This window comes from Heptranchias perlo, chromosome 14 (genome assembly GCF_035084215.1).
Source record: "Heptranchias perlo isolate sHepPer1 chromosome 14, sHepPer1.hap1, whole genome shotgun sequence".
Classification (NCBI taxonomy): Eukaryota; Metazoa; Chordata; class Chondrichthyes; order Hexanchiformes; family Hexanchidae; genus Heptranchias; species Heptranchias perlo.
The window spans coordinates 49,718,781-49,736,979 of record NC_090338.1 but is presented as its reverse complement, the minus strand read 5'-3'; the positions used below and the strand labels follow the sequence as shown (position 1 = coordinate 49,736,979).

Below are 18,199 nucleotides of genomic sequence, written 5' to 3'. Positions count from 1 at the left end.
ATAACCACTGTAACAGTGAGATAGGTGACTAGTGTATTGTGCTGAGATGACAATGTTAGTAAAGCTGCTTCCTTTTTGCCAGAGCCCCTCTACTTGCCATGATTCTCTGCAGTTGTTGATTTGCTCAACTACTCCCTCACCTCCACCTTGATGGCCTTGTTCCCTGCAAAACTTTCACTGTTTCCCATCTCGTTCATTCTCCCGATAACATCTCCCACCTTCATTCAACCAAGGTGTGCAAACTTCAGCGTATCTGGTGCACAACTAGCTTAGCTGTCTATTGCCAGATGTGATTGGATCATATCAAGCTCTATTGTACAAAACTATCTGCTACTATAGGATCATCCTGGAGAGCAATCATAACCCCCATCTTCTATTCTCCACCTCCAATAGCCTCCTTGAATCCTATCCACTGCCCCCTCCACTCTCACCTCTAACAACAAGTGTGAGGAGCTCAAGGATATTTTTGTCTAAGGTACAGACCATCCATTAAGCTCCTCTGCTGCTTTCCTCCCTTCTCCTTGCCAACCTCCCCCCAGGGTACCAACCTTAGACCTGAACCCTTAGCTCTCTCTAGTTTCTCCTCCATTTCCCTCATTCCCTTCCTGAGTTCATCTCATCCATGAGACCCACCTCCTGTTCCCTCAACCTCAATGCCACTTAACTGCTGACCACCCAACTTCTCTTCCTAGCACACATGCTAGCTGACATTGTAAATGGTTCCCTCTCCTCAGGTAAAAAGAAAAGAATTGCATTTATATAGCACCTTTCACGACGTACCAAAGCGCTTTACAACCAAATGAAGTACTTTTAAAGTGTAATTACTGTTGTTATGTAGGAAATGCGACAGGCAATTTGCACACAGCAAGCTCCCACAAACAGCAATGAGATAATAACCAGATAATCTGTTTTAGTGACAATGGTTGAGGGATAAATATTGACCAGGACACTGGGGATAACTCCCCTGCTCTCCTTTGAAATAATGCCATAGGATCTTTTATGTCCACCTGATAGGGTAGGTGGGGCCTTGGTTTAAGGTCTCATCTGAAAAAGATGGACCTCCAACAGTGCAACATCAGCCTGGATTATGTACTTAAGTCTCTGGAGTAGGACTTGAACCCATGATCTACTGACTCAGAGGCAAGAGTACTACCAACTGAGCTACTACCTCCCTCCATCACTCCCCTCCTCATTTTAAGGCAAAGTGTAAAAGTAAGAGTATCTAGGTTGTTTCCAGTGCTATCTGGCAATGTGAAAACACTGAGCAGGATAATTGGTTTCAATGAGTGGTTATTAATCTGGTTGGTACAGGAGGGAAATTAACTTTTTGGATAATTGGGTAGTTTGTTTAGATAGAAGATACTTAAACTGGAAGTTCTGTGCATAACTAGATGATCAGTCAGACTTCTGGCACAAAACATGACAATATTAATCAAAAGTAATTTAAGATAGATTTGTTGCTCATAGATAAACAACGAGTGCAATCAAGTGATCAGATGAGAAAACAGAACTACAAATAAGCACAAGCATTGAAATATTGGCTTAAGTGTTTTACACCAATACAAGAAGCATTCAGAATAAACTTATGATGTTAAAGGCTTATGCAGTTTGGTGAAAAATATTGATATTGTTGGGATTACCGAATCTCAGCTGTGAAAGGAAGACAAATAAGAGATGGCACTATGCCTCCACAATGGCTCAGAAAGTGTACCCATTAAACATGAGCCATTTGGACAGGTAAGCCCCCAGGTTCATTCCCTGTGCCTAGGTAATTGCTCCTAAGCTCCTGATTGTTGGGGTGCTACAATTTATCTTGAATCCCTGTGTTCGCGAGAGGAAAGTCAACCAGGGGTTCCTACTTCTGAACTCTACCCAGTGCCCTGTGATGGAAGTGTGTGTGTGTGTGTGGACATTGGATGAGGACAAGATCAGGCTCAGCTGGGTCCCAATCAAGCTGCCTTTCCTTCCCCATTCATACAAGTAGTCTGCTGATATTGATCATCAAGGTTCACCTGAGTAATGGACACTTGGATGAAGTACCGCAGGGCTTCTGGTGCTCCAGCAAGGAGTTAATGTGACAACGGGAAGAAGCAAAAAATGGCTAAGAGCAAAATCTTTAAAAGGAAAAAGTGATGGAACTGAAAAGTTTCACGAACATAAATCTGTTAAATTAGATGGAAAATTGGTGAGGGATGATACAACAGCTATCAAAAGGGTAGATATAACAGCAGAAGAAAATAGCAGAAGCAATAACATTTTATAGCACAGAAGGAAGCCATTCGGCCCATCATGCCTGTGCTGATATACGTGCAATATAAGCACAGAATAAGAAATAATTATTAATATTTTATTATCAATATAGCACAAAATAATGAATATTATTATGCCTGTGGCAGTATATGTGCCAATATGAGCACAAAATAATAAATAAGTCCCTCAAATTATAATCATCCACTGCTATTGGCTGCCAGCTCAAGAGTAACAAATGGAGAATTCTTTAGGAAAGTAAATTAGACTGCAGGAAATCATAATGTGATAATCATGAGGGGATTTTAATATTCCAGAGATAAACTGGACACACCAGGGATAACTGGAAGGGAAGGGCTAAAGCGCAAATTATTTCATAGAGCCAATCAGCACTGCTTCTTCTCACAGATGAAACTAGAACTAGGTCAGATACTGGATTAGATTTTGTACTTAAAAGCCTCCCAGGACTGATTAGTAAAGTGGAGGTGGGTGAACACTAGTGTTATGTTGTTTGGTTTTATCTGATATTGTAATTAAGGCCAAATTCAAAAATAGAACCTTGGTGCAATATTTTGGAGAAGCAAATCTTTTGAAGCTGTGCAAAGAGCTCCAGGAAGGTTCAAGTGGAAAGTGGTACTGGAACTTTTTCAGGGTAGAATGTAAGCACAGATGGAATTTTAGCAGTTTGTCGAGCTTACATGTTACTGACTTCACTTTGTGCACAAGGTTTTCACTGACTCAGTATCCTTATCTCTCACAGCAGGTGATTGGTCTAATCGTTCACCTGAGGAAGGAGGTAGCCTCCGAAAGCTTGTGAATTTAAAATAAAATTGCTGGACTATAACTTGGTGTTGTAAAATTGTTTACAATAAGGAGAAAAAGGGAGAGGGAAAGGTAGGGCATGGACAGATACATAAGTTGAAGCCATAAGAACTCGTATTTAAATGTTTCTGAACTTTCCAAGAAAGAACTCAGAATTTTGTTTGAAGATCAGATGCACAAATAACCAAGTCTGGAATCAAGTAAAGCAGCTATTTCTTGGTACTGACCCTGGTACAAAATGCATCTGTTAACAAAGAACTCATTTCCTGCCATTAACAGGTACTTAAACATTAAAGTGCTCTCATTACTCAGGAGGCTATTGAAACCTTTTAATCCCATGAAATAGCTGAAATGAATGGGTTTGCTGGGAAAAAATAAAATTACTTCTTGTAACTAAAAAGCTTGTTTTCATTTTGGTCAACACACAGACAATAATGCCAGATTTAAGGTTACAAGTTCCTTCCTTCCTTATAAACAAACTGGTATTTTTCAAAATTTGCTCTGAATGATCTGCGATGTAAGCGTTATGAAATCTCCAGGCTGAGGTGAATCATGACCTGAAGTGTTTTTATAGTTGCTTCAGTACCAACATTATGAGCATTTTGTTCAGTGTTTCATAGTGCCAAAGTTCCCACTTCCACTGACTAGGTATTTATGACAGATCTCCATTTTTAAAAAATAATTACAGGTCAGCTCTTTTCACTCATCACTGGAGCAGTGTAGGCTTGCAGATAGCTCTGCGCATATTGATTATTGTTCGCAGTTTGTGTGGAAGCTATGTGTATGACAATATAGCATTGCAGCTCCCTATATCTTCAGTACGCATACAGACGTAGTCTTCCAAAGCCTTGCCATGTCATCTTTTATTAAGTTTTAACTCCGGGTATGAAGCACATCAGTTGGTGACTGAAATGCAAATAGAGGTCAAACCGTTGCCTGCAAATGCACACTGTAATGATGTGTAATCCTATTAATATAATCTCAATTACACAAGTACCTTAGTGGAGGACAAAATACAATGCAAAAGGTAGCTATATTTATGTATAGGCCTATAACAGCTAAAAAAAATGTTTCTGTAGTGTTATTGAATGTGAGTTTATACACATATGCCCTAATTTATCCAGGTGATGACTTATGAATAATTATTTTTGATTAGTAAGCCTTTAAGGCATTGTGAACTGTGTAAGATAATATTGCATGACATTGGATCATATAGGGAGAGGGGTCATAAGGATCACCACAGACATATTTTTATTTGATTAAATATTTGCCTTTTGTACTTCTGTCGCAGTAGTGGAGGAGGGAGTAGAGCTATTGGGTTGGCATCGCTCAAAGTTAACAAGTCAAGTTAACTAGATGGGATGCATCCTAGGTTGCTGAGGGAAGCAAGAGTGGAGATGGCAGAAGCTGTGACTACAATCTTCTAATCCTCCTGGGATATGGGAGTGGTGCCAGAGGACTGGAGGATTGCAAATGCTACATCCCTATTCAAAAAAGGGGAGAGGAATAACCCTTGTAACTACAGGCCAGTCAGTCAAATGTCAGTGGTTGGAAAACTACTAGAGACCATTGTCGAGGACAAAATTAATTCTCACTTGGAGAAGCATGGGTTAATAAGGTACAGCCAGCATGGATTTGTTAATGGCAAATTGTGTCTGACTAACCTGATTGAGTTCTTTGATGAAGTAACAGAGAGGGTTGATGAAGGTAGTGCAGTAGATGTTGTCTACACGGACTTTCAAAAGGCATTTAATAAAATACCACGTAACAGACATTTGGAAAATAGAAGCACATGGGAATAATGACAGTGGTAAATTGTGTATGTAATTGGCTAAGGGATACTAGGCAGAGAGTAGTGGTGAAGGGATGTTTTTCTGACTGGAGAGAACTATGCAGTGGGGTCCCTCAAAGGTCGGTATTAGGACCATTGCTTTTCTTGTTATATATAAATGACCTAGAATTGGGTATAGGGAGTACAATTTTGAAGTTTGCGGATGATACAAAACTTGGCAATATAGTAAATAGTGAGGAGGGCAGTAGCCGACTTCAGGAGGACATAGATAGACTGGTGAAATGGGCAGACACATGGCAGATGTAATTTAATGCGGATAAGTGTGAAGTGATGCACTTTGAAAGAGCAAATAGGGAGAAACTGTTTCCTCTAGCAAGTGGGTCGGTAACCAAAGGTCATAGATTTAAAATAATTGCCAAAAAAACTAGAGGGGAAATTAGGAGAAATTATTTTACACAGAGGGTTGTTAAGATCTGGAACGCACTACCAGAAAGGGTGGTGGCAGCAGATTCCATAGGAACTTTCAAAAGGCCATTGGACATGTACTTGAAGAGGACTAATTTGCAGGGTTATGGGGAAAAGGCTGGGGCGTGGGATTACGTTGGACAGATCTTTCATAAAAAGTAGGAGCAGGAGTTGGCCATGCGGCCCCTCGAGTCTGTTCCTCCATTCAATGAGATCATGGCTGATCTTCGACCTCAACTCCACTTTCCTGCCCTATCCCTTGATTCCCTTGGTGTCGAAAAATCTATCGATCTCAGTCTTGAATATACTCAATGACTGAGCAACCACAACCCTCTAGGGTAGAGAATTGCAAAGATTCACAGCCCTCTGAGTGAAGAAATTTTTCCTCATCTCGGTCCTAAATCACCGGCCCCTTATCTTGAAACTATGAACTCTCCAGCCAGGGGAAACAGCCTCTCAGCATCTACCCTGTCAAGCCCTCTCAGAATCTTAAACATTTCAATGAGATCACCTCTAATTCTTCTAAACTCCAAAGAATATAGGCCCATTCTACTCAATCTCTCCTCATAGGACAATCCTTTCATCCCAGGAATCAATCTAGTGAACCTTCGTTACACCGCCTTTAAGGCAAGTATATCCTTCCTTAGGTAAGGAGACCAAAACTGTATAAAGTACACCAGGTGTGGTCTCACCAGAGCCCTATATAACTGCAGCAAGACCTCCTTACTCTTAGCCTTTATTGCAAAGGTTTGGAGTATAACATACCATTTGCCTTCCTAATTGCTGGCTGTACCTGCATGTTAACTTTCTGTGATTCGTGTACAAGGACACCCAAATCCCACAGAACACCAACATTTCTTAGTCTCTCACCTTTTAAAAAAAAATTCTGCTTTTCTATTCTTGCTACCAAAGTGGATAATTTCACATTTTCTCACATCATACTCCATCTGCCACCTTCTTGCCCACTCACTTAACCTGTCTATATCCCTTTGCAGGCTCTTTCAGTCCTCTTCACGGCTTACTTTCCCACTTAGCTTTGTATCGTCAGCAAACTTGGATACATACTCAGTCCCCTCAGCTAAGTCATTGATATAGATTGTAAACAACTGAGGCCCATGCACTGAACCTTGCGGCACCCCACTAGTTACAATCTGCCAACCTGAAAATGACCCGTTTATTCCTACTCTCTGTTTTCTGTCTGTTAACCAATCCTCAATCCACGCTAATATATTACCCCCGATCCCATGAGCCCTAATCTTGTGTAACATCCTCTTGTGTGGCACCTTATCAAATGCCTTTTGAAAATCCAAATATACTACAAAACATTTTATAGCAAGATTTACATCTGCAGAGTGTTATTACTTTGATCAACAAACTTTATGAGGAGACCTGCTTTACACAGCATGGAAATTTGATTCAAACTCAGCTGAGAAATGTTAACAATTGTGGAAAAGAATGGTCAGCCAGCTCTTTCAAGAAAAATGGCTCCTAGATTATGATCATAAGCAACTTGCACTTTTGCCAAAAAGGCAGCTTTAGGTCTTGCATTAATTCAAGGTTAAAAAATACATCACATTTGTCTCACTTGGGTTAACAAATAATAGTGGGAAGGAGATTGAAAAAACATTACCTGTATTCATACATTAGCATAAAAGACGTGCCATACCCTGAAGGATTTGTTGTATCATCTTCAGTGTTGAAATGCAGTAATTTCAGGATGTTTCAAACGACTATCTTTGATCTTTATCTGTTATAAAGCTTGAAATGATACATTTGAGGTGGAAGTTTTGTAACTTTTATGTCTAGACTCAATTTATGAGCTGTGAACTAATCCTTTCACTGACAAGTGGTATTAATCTGCATCTTGATGGTTTGTCTTTGTCTTGGGATTTTGATTCATCTTTTTGGTCTCAGTTCTCATATTTTCTTCATTATGTTTTCTTTGTAGTTAGTTCTTGAGTTGTAGATACACTTTAATCGCAGTTTCTTTCTCTGCAGCTTTTTCTTGTTCTTTTAACCTGTGCATCTGTACTTTTTATTATGCTAGTAATATATTTTGTGCTATTATGAGTGTTGTGGAAAAACAAAAGGCCACGACTAAACTAACTGCTATCTGAATACAGTATTGATTTAGGCATTCAGTATTTATTTTTTTGTTAAGCCTACCTGTATCTGTAAACCCAAGGGAACATTTTCCAGCAGTCAAGGCAAAACTGGGAAATAAGTGTACAACAACTATCAGACTTTTTTGGTGACCTATCCACTAAAGCACTACCAGCGCCAAAGGTCAGGGAAATGTTTGACTAATGTCAGTTCTAATGGGGAGCAAGGAGAAGTCAAAAACAGTGAAAATTCTACTTCTAAAATTTATGTACTTTTTCTGTATCAAACAATTGTATGTAGCTGCACTTAGCCATATACTGTGTCTTTGAAATATGATTCATTATAATGGATGTCTCAAAGTAGTGCATTTATGCACAAATCAGTCACCTCAAAAATTTTTGATGGAGTGTATGGGTGAGTAATTGTTGACATGACAACTCCAAAATTATACCTGACTGCCCTGTGCATATACCATATATGTAATCATTCAATATTGTAACACACCTGAAGGGTAATACAGTACAGATTAATAACTCATGTAATTTACACTGCGTAGGAAGTGGGTGCCAATGAATGACAGCCAGGCCAGGTTGGGGTGGCAGCTTCTCTCCCCTGAGGGACATTAGTGAACCAATTGGTGAACAGTCAGTAGTCACTTTTCAAGTGCTAGCCCACAAATTACCAGATTTATTGAATTCAATTTTACAACTTGCCATAATAGGATTTCAGCTCACAATTTCTGGGTAATAAGTCTACTATCATAACCAATAGGTAACTATACTTCACATTAGAAGAAAGGGACCATCAAATCTCTACAAATGTACCATGCAGGTGCCTTGCAATGCCTATATTATTAGCATTATATCTTTAGCAAACAAAAATAAATAAATGTCCCTGTCTTTGATGAGGCCTGGGATCCCAATGGCCTTGATGCATATAATATTTGGATTTGAGTGGGGTGATGGGCCATTATTCACCTCTCCCATAGTAGTAGCATGTAATCATGATGGAAGTTTATGTAAATATAAGATTTTAATGTCTGGAGAAATAGAGTTTTGTCTTATCACCATGATAGTCACCAGTTCCATTACTCTTGAGGTCTGTGCTAGTGCTGACATAAATCATAGAATTTTACAGCACAGGAGGCCATTGTACCTGAACCTGTGCTGGCTTGTTAAAAAAAAATATCCACTTATTCCCACTCCCCTGCCATTTCCCCACACTCTTTTAAAAGCTATTAATTCTACTTCCACCAATGTTACTGATGGGGCATTCTATATCCCAACAATCTGCATAAAAGTAATTCTCCTAATTTCTCCCTTTGTTCTTTTGAGGATTATCTTCAATTTATGTCCTCTAGTCACCAACCAGTGACAGGAATCAAATCCACTGCTATATTTCCAGCTAAACTCTGCAATGGGTTTCAGGTAAGACCATTTAAGAGGGATTTTCCCCCATAATATATTGTGTTAGTGTGCATTTAGGAATTCCATTTTCTAAATTCTTTTCAAGTTTGGATAACTTGTTTTGCAAATCTAACTTTAAAATCTGTTTTCCTAAAATACAAAAGTTTTTAGTTGTTTTTTCACAATAATCTTTTTCTAACCTATGGAATACGTGTTCAATCTATATTTCCTGCCTGGTGTGTCTTGCTGATGTTTCATGGTACTGTAGATGACTGCAAAATATTAAGATATTATTGTTACTTGTGACCAGAGAGTCTGCAAACAACATTCAAACAGTCTCACTGCTCACCAATAGCATTAATACTAGAGGCTGCTATCTGTGCCAGGAGGGCAGGACTTGCCAAACAAACTGGTAAGCTCAACCCAGCGGTGTTTGTTTTAACAGCTTTTATTTCCTGTTATGCACCAGTATATTTAATTGGCAATTTTCAGTCACTTTAATTTAAAGAATAATGGCGCAGTACTGTTTCAAGGTTAAATAACACATCATCAAAACTGTTGGTTTATAAAATCAATTCTATTTACAATGCTATTAAAGATCATGTTTACAATCAATTCTATCATTTCAAATCCCACTTGAGATCACAAATTTTCAACTGTCAATTGAATCCATACTCATTTAAGATTTAATTTTCAACCATTAAAGTATGCTAATCAAATTAGGCTGTGAACAGGTTAAATGAGCCTTGCATTTTCTTCATATAAGGCTTTTATTTTTTTTTAAACTGGCACAGCACCTATTGGAACATGAAGTGTTATACTATTAGTGGAAAATAGAACAGCAGTTAGCAAGGAATCTCAAGGAGGAAAGGGATCACTGACCTCATGTTGAAATCAGAGGTATCATTGCCATTACCAATCCGACTGGAAACACAGGTCGAGCTCATTACCCACCCTAGAACTGGAATGGAATGTGCTCAAATAGCTGCTACAAGTTATTGGTTGACAAATTATATTCCATATAAGATGAGAAGAAACAAAAGCAGGGTATGGGGAGGATAGTATAAAAGGTCAAAATACATTTTCAATTAAATCTGTTTTGTATCAGACTCCAGTTCTGTACAAGAACTCTGAGATGACTAGTTTCAAGATCCATGTTTAGAAGAACGATATATGTTACACAATCGCTCCGTATTCCATGAAACTGAATAGGAATGGAGCCAGTTCCCTCCCACGATGCTTCCACTGAGTTTGAGGGTCTTATCCTGAGCTCAGTGTGCTGCCCTGCAATGGTTTAAGTGGAGCCACACCATCTACACTGTCAGCTTTCAGTAGAGGCATTTCATAAGTGTAGAAAATGAAATATTTGCATATATGTTAGCGGCGGTTTGAATGCAAGACACAATTCCCTCGCCCCCAAATTTATTATTCTCCAATTTTATATCCAAAACGCAGCAAAAATGACTATAAATTCAGAAACCATTGAGGTTGAAGTCCCCCTGAATTGGTCCCAGTATTAAGGAACCTCAGAGATCACTTCATACTGAAGCAGATTTTTTGCAGGGTATCTAGTGAGTTTGAAGAAGGCAATCAGAGATTTGAATCAGGATCCATTCTGGATTTGCTCCAACTTGCGCTGTATGTAGTACAGCAATTAAAATACATAATAATGCTCACAGTTTAGAGATAAAGTTTCAACATTCATACCAAGCCTTGTTTAAAATAAATTAAAAATTATGATTAAGATTTTACTTCCTAGTAATATTTTACACAGTTCAGCTTAAAGTGAATGTGGAAAATACCATCAGAGCTGCCAGGTTTGAGAAGTTAGATAGTGTGAAATGATAAGAAATTTACACCACCTGGTTTCATAACTACTCCCAGCTTCTACATTCAATGGTTTCGTCAGCATTTAGTATCTAAATAAATATATACGAAAATAAAACTAACATCCTTCTTTCTTTTCTGTTTAGTTCCACTTTAGTTTATCAGAATTGTTTTGTAACCAATTTTGGAAATGATACTGCTAGTGGGACTACTGCCTTAATAATCTTTAATGATGAATTGTGGTATATTTCTATGATCTAATGTGGATTACAAAAATGTTTGAATAGTGATTTACATCGATATGAAAACCATTGAAGTTTACATCATAGATGGAGGTCATTTGACCCATCGTGTTTGTGCTTACTCTTTGCAAGAGCAATCTCAAAACTATCCCTCTGACTTACTCTTTCCCCATAACTCTGTATCTTCCTCTGCTTCTAATGTTTATCTACTCTTCTCTTAAAAGCTGCAATGGTCTCTGCCTCAACTACTGTGAAGTAATTCAATGATCTCACAACTCTGGATAAATAAATTTCTCCCAACTTTTCATTCCTCACTCTCTTAAAGGCAATTTTAAATTAATAATGCTCTCCAGCTAGAGGAAAATGTCTTTCCCTATTCACCCAACCAAACCCCTTCATAATTTTAAGAGCCTCTATTAAATCTCCTAGCCTTTCCTGTTCCAAAAGTAATAGTCCCAGTATCTCAAGCCTTTCCTTGCAACTATAATTGCTCATCCAGTATTATCCAGGTGAATCTACACTGTACTCTCTCACTGGCTTTAATATTTTTTCTACAATGGGACACCCAAAACTATGTACTGTGATCTAACCATCCCTTTGTACAAATTGATCATTTATCTCTTTGCTTTTGTAATTTATGTCCCTATTTCTGAATATTGGATAGCCTTTTAATTATCACACATTCAAAATTATAAGTCTCCTTTCCAATTTATTTTCTGCTTCAGATATGGTATGTACTGTCAGTAAAGTGATGGAATACTAAATGAAACCCAATACAACAGTCTCTTAAGGGTCTTTTAGCAGCTGTAGTTATAGATATGCTTTGGCATATGCAGCAAGATTTATCATCTACTGTAAAAGCGACTGCTTTGGTTGTCTCTCTTTAGCCATGTAATGCAACTGGTGTTTAGAAAAATTCATCAAGTGCACAAAAAGAGACAATGAACACACAGCTTGACTGTTTACCACAAGCTTAGAAGTGAACACAAGAAAGCCTGTGTCAAAACTTCAGCTTAGACGGATTAGAATGGAAAAATCTGATATTCAATAATCTCTATTAACGATGCTCTCTCATAACATAGTATGTTGGGTTGTATATGTGAGAAGTATTGTGAGCAGTACAGGAGCAGCTGCCAATTTTTGGCATTTTGAGATTGAAGTTGGTGATGTCTGATCACATTCCTTCCTGCCTGCTGTAACCTTTAAATCACCCTACCACAACTGCTGGTTGGGGTATCTCAAAACAAATTCCTTTCCATTCCATACCCACTCCTATCTATCTTCCACTGGGTCAGAGGTTTGGACTTCATCAATGACATGGTGCTCCCTATCTCACTGTGACAGCAAGGCCAAGGGGGAGCAGTATGGAGTATGAAGAAAAAGGTAGGAAGCGTCATGGAGCACCAGGGATGGGAGGAGGATGAAAGCAAAGGAAAGATTTCAGAGGCTTAGAGAGAGAAGTGAAATCTTGAAGGGGAGCGGGTGTGAGTGGGATCTTGAAGGGGAGCGGGTGTGAGTGGGATCTTGAAGACACAGACTACACAGGTATATGAATTTGATAGCATAAAGCAGGTGAGCGGAGGTGGAGGGGATGGACTGTCCTGTCAAATCAACACAGCTTTGAAAATTTTGAAAAATTGTTAGTTACTTAGAAGCATCTGATAATTTTCCATTCTTCCTAACCATAATATTACCTTAAAAAGAGTAATATCCTATGACAGAGGTTATTTATTTCTAATTCTTTGTTTGATTTCTCAGCTCCTCTCCTTTTGTTTTGTGTTTGTGAAAGATATTGGCCGAGACACAGAGAAAGAGATTCAGGAGAATGAAGGTACAAGAAGTGATTAGAAATACTGCATTCCGAACCGATTGGGATCACTGCTTTCTGGTTATTTTGTGGTGGGACAAAGCCTGAAACATTGACAAATGAGATGTTCTTCACTTTGCAATTGACCGCTCAGAACAAAAAAACTCTTTTAGTTGTTTGGTTCTGACTTTAGAAGGTCTCCATCTGTTTGAACTAAAATAAACCAGATCAGCCATGATCTAATTGAATGGCAGAACACGCTTGAGGGGCTGAATGGCCTACTCTTGTTCCTATGTAACTCAATACTGTATTCAAGTCAAGGCAGCGTCACTCATCCCTGCTATAAATGTGACTTTGCTGAAAAAAAGGGATTTCATGAAAATAGTGATGTCTAGTGTAGACCAGGTCCACGTTAGCACGAGTTAACTTTGTGAGCATCAATATAGAGCTGAGAGGGAGCTGTACATCAGCAAACTATTGTAAATGGTTAGTTCATGGGAAAAATAAAGTAAAAAAATCTCATCATTATTGCAATTTCAAATGCACAGCTATTATTTCCAATTATTCTTCTGTAAAATACTTACTGGAACGACCTCACAGAGAATTTTCAGGTTAAGAAAAATATTTTGTTTATGCTCTTGGGTAATTTCCGAGTTACAGTCAACGAATTGCTTTATTTTAAAGGGAAATGGTTGAAAGGAAATTTATTTTAGCTCTGAATAATCTGAATGGAGACAACTGAAAATATGGAAATGGTTCGCGCTGGCAGTGACTGAATCACAGGCAAAAAGCATTTCCACCTGGGCACTGGCAGATCTGTGCAGACTCGGCGTGCACTGTCTGTCCAATGCCATGCCCACTTTAAGCAAACATATTCATTCAAATATCGTGCAAACAAAAATGAGAATCCAGTCAAACGACACACAAAGATACATGTAATTTCCCAACGTCTAATGAACACTTAATAAAGAATGCTGACATCTAAGATGTGTGCATTTTAAATCTATTTCGAAATCCCTGTGCATTCTTTGTTAAAGTCTGCAAGTCACCAGATGATAAGAGAAATTACACCTGACTGAGATGGAGGAATGGCCGTAAGGCAGCGATCACAGGTACACACTTACCGCTCGTATTCATAACGCAGACCTCTCTCTCCTCCGATCACTTTAGAATCGTCAAGGCTCCTGATGTTGTCTGGCTCGGGAATAATTTTTTTTTAGTTTCCTTCGCGATCGTACCATCCGATTTCAAAGGAGATTTCGTTGGCGCGTCTGATCCATCCGAGTCCAAATTTCTGGTCGTCAATGGTCCTGTAAAAAACCAGCGGGATCTCCCTCTGTAACATGGACAGCGATGCTCTTCCCAATAGTCCCAGCACAAGGTCAAAGACTTGAAATAAACACACTGGGCTGGGCGTTCCCTCGGTTCTGGCGACAGTCCCGACTCTGATCACAACACCGATACGCAGCTTCTCACGAATGCTGATTTGGGGATATCTGGTAATCCACACACAAAATATAATGATGTGCTCAAGACTAAATCCTCCAATGGCGATCTTTTGCTCGCCTTTGCTTTGCAGCTATGCTAATCCAACCATTTCCCAAATGCACCGCAGCAGAATTGACCTCCCCTCCAGATGCGAGCTGACTACTGTACACGGAGTAATCGCTGGCATCACCGTGCCAAATAATGACAATTTTTGGTGTTAAAGCTGGTAAAATGTCAGCACGGAATAGACGCACCGTACAGCAAAATACTGCCATCTGCTGGCTCTCTTTCGGGGAGTCTTTTTTTAAAAGCAACACCACTCGGATGATGGCTCACGAGTGCAGTCGCAATGCCCCTTGCCAATCCACTGCAAAGTGGCATTGGATGCACACCAACGCAAAAATAGCCGTGAAATACTCCTTAGATATGGGGATGGTGCTGGAGGATTGCAGATGTTACACCCTTGTTCAAAAAGGGGAGAGGGATAAACCCGAATATTACAGGCCAGTCAGTCTAACATCGATGAGGGGGGAACTTTTCGAGACAATAATCCAGGACAAAATTAATTGGCACTTTGAAAAATATGGGATAATAAAAGAAAGGCAGCAGGGATTTGTTAAAGGAAAATCGTATTTGACTAACAGATTTGATGAAGTAACGGAGAGGGTTAATGATGATATTGCAGTTGATGTTGTGTACATGGACTTTCAAAAGGCATTTGATAAAGTACCACATAATAGACTTGTTAGCAAAATTAAAGCCCATGGGATTAAGGGGATAATGGCAGTGTGGATACAAAATTGACCAGGGGACAGAAAGCAGAGAGTAGAGGTGGATCCTAACCCTAACCCTAATGCAGTTGTTTTTTAGACTGAAGGGAAGTATACAGTGGTGTTCCCCAGGGGTCAGTATTAGGACCACTGCTCTTTTTGATATATATTAAAGACCTGGACTCGGGTTTATAGAGTATAATTTCAAAGTTTGCAGATGACATGAAACTCAGAAATGTAGTAAACAATATGGAGGATAGTAACAGACTTCAGGAGGATATAGACAGACTGGTAAAATGGGCAGACACATGGCAGATGACATTTAAAACAGAGAAGTGTGAAGTGATCCATTTTGTTGGAAGAATGAGGCGAGCCAATATAAACCAAACGGTACAATTTTAGAGGGTGTGCTGGAACAGAGAGACCTGGGGGTGCACATACACAAATCTTTGAAGGTGGCAGGACAAGTTGAGAAGGCCGTTAAAAAAGCATATGGGATCCTGGGCTTTATTTAAAGAAGCATAGAGTACAAAAGCAAGGAAGTTAAGCTAAACCTTTATAAAACACTGGTTAGGCCTCAGCTGGAGTATTGTGTTCAATCCTGGGCACCACACTTGATAAAGGATGTCAAGGCCTTAGAGAGGGTGCAGAAGAGATTTACTAGAATGGTTCCAGGGATGAGGGAGTTCAGTTATGTGGAGAGACGGGAGAAGCTGGAGTTGTACCTTAGAACAGAAAAGGTTAAAGGGAGATTTGATAGAGGTGTTCAAAATCTGAAGGGTTTTGATGGAGTAAATAAGGAGAAACTGTTTCCAGTGACAGAAAGGTCAGTAACCAGAGGGCAAATATCAAGATGATCAGTAAAAGAACCAGAGGCGACATGAGGAAACATTTTTTTACTCTGAGTTTTAATGATCTGGAATGCACTGCCTGAAAGAGTGGTGGAAGCAGATTCAATAGTAACTTTCAAAAGGAATTGGATAAATACTTGAAGGGAAAACATTTACAGGGCTATGGGGAAAGAGCAGTGGAATGGGACTAATTGGATAATTCTTTCAAAGATAGGCACGATGGGCCGAATGGCTTCCTCCTCTGCTGTACCTACTATGATACTATGGAATCAAGAAGACTGCCTTTCCCACTGAAGGCCTGAGATCGGAGAATTCCTCGGGCTCACATAGGTTAGTGTTTGCCAACTGTGTACTGTAAAACCAGCATAAAATGCTGCTAACACAACAACAAAAACTTGCATTCATACAGCGCCTTTAATGTGGTGAAATGTCCCAAGGTGCTTCACAGGAGCGTTACCAAAGAAAAATTGAGATGAGCGAAAGAAGGAGGCATTAGGACAAGTGACCAAAAACGTGCTCAAAGAGATAGGTTTCAAAGAGGGTCTTAAAGGAAGGTGGAGAGGCACAGAGGTTTAGGGAAGGAATTCCAGATCTTAGGACCTAGGCCACTGAAGGTACAGCCGCCAATGATGGGATGAAGGAAGTTGGGGATGGACAGCAAAAACTGTGCTGCAATTGTACTGAAGTAATAATGTGTTGCTTTAATTTAGTGCAGAAATATAACTAATACTTCAGGTGTGCTGAGAACAGTGGAAGTATTTCCATATTGCCACAATATGTTGTAGAGCTTGAAAAGTATTTTACACTTCTCCCTCCATCAAACTATTACAGACATAATTGACTATTAGTGAGAAATATAAAGCTGAAATACAGCAATCTAATTTATTAATAAGACTATTAATTGTTCTTGCCCATCTAAAACGTGAATCTATTCTGAATGTATTGAAATATATCAAAACAGTAAGCTAAAACTTACCAGCTGGATTTTGCTGTAAAAATAACAGCGAGGCTAACAGCACTCTCCGTTATTTATATTTATGTGCAAATCGGAAAGCAACATCCGGCAACCGCACATGCGCAGTTAAATGCGGAAATCCAGATGTTGCTCTCCAAGATGCGATGATCCTCTAAAAGCTGCGCGAGAACAGCGTCTCACTGTCTGGTTCCCCATTGAAATGTATTGAACAGCGTGGAGTTCCTGTACTTACCTGATAGATACGGACTAAACTCACCAAAAAAAGTTAAGTCAAGTCATTTCAAGTCTAAGTACCATTTTAACGGCATGGTAGGACTTAATTACATCGTGTTACATCGAGTCTACAGAACAGAAACAGGCCATTCGGCCCAACTGGTCTATGCCAGTGTTTATGCTCCACACAAGACTCCTTCTATCCCTCTTCATCTAACCCTAACAGCATACCCTTGAATTCCTTGAATGGCAGAACAATTAAACACATACTTTGGTTCTATCTTCACAAAGGAGGATCCAAATAACCTTCCGGAAATGTTAGGGAACCAAGGGTCTAGTGAGAGGGAGGAACTGAAGGAAATCAGTATTAGTAAAAAAATAGTGCTAGGGAAATTAATGGGGCTAAAGGCTGACAAATCCCCAGGGCCTGATAATTTGCATACCAGAGTACTAAAGGAAGTGGCCCTAGAAATAGTGGATGCATTGGTGATCATCTTCCAAAATTCTATAGATTCTGGAACAGTTCCTACAGATTGCAGGGTGGCAAATGTAACCCCACTATTTAAAAAAGGAGGGAGAGAAAAAACAGGGAATTACAGACCAGTTAGCCTAACATCAGTAATGGGGAAAATGCTAGAGTCTATTATAAAATATGTGATAACAGAACACTCAGAAGGCATTAACGGGATTGGACAAAGTCAGTATGGGTTTATGAAAGGGAAATCATGCGTAACAAATCTACTGGAGTTTTTTGAGGATGTAACTTGTAGAATAGAAAGGGGAGAACCAGTGGATGTGGTGTACTTGGATTTTCAGAAGGCTTTTGATAAGGTTCCACACAAGAGGTTAGTGTGCAAAATTAAAGCACATGGGATTGGGGGGAATATATTGGCATGGATTGAGAATTGGTTGACAGGCAGGAAACAGAGAGTAGGAATAAACGGGTCTTTTTCCGGGTGACAGGCAGTGACTAGTGGGGTACCGCAGGGATCAGTGCTTGGGCCCCAGCTATTCACAATATATATCAATGATTTGGATGAGGGAACTAAATGTAACATTTCCAAGTTTGCAGATGACACAAAGCTGGGGTGGAATGTGAGCTGTGAGGAGGATGCAAAGAGGGTCCAATGTGATTTAGACAAGTTGGGTGAGTGGGCAAGAACATGGCAGATGCAGTATATTGTGGATAA

The 18,199-nt window shown here is 39.4% G+C and overlaps 1 protein-coding gene across 1 annotated transcript in view; it reads right to left on the bottom strand.

Annotated features, from left to right (window-relative positions):
* The window catches only part of ablim3 (actin binding LIM protein family, member 3), a 243,340-nt gene extending 228,940 nt beyond the window's left edge, over positions 1 to 14,400 (bottom strand). Inside the window, exon 1 of the mRNA XM_067996419.1 lies at positions 13,836 to 14,400. Coding sequence (XP_067852520.1) covers positions 13,836 to 13,848 — 13 coding nt within the window. The 5' untranslated portion in view covers positions 13,849 to 14,400. The remainder of the gene's footprint in view (positions 1 to 13,835) is intronic.
* Between the last annotated feature and the right edge of the window lie 3,799 nt (positions 14,401 to 18,199).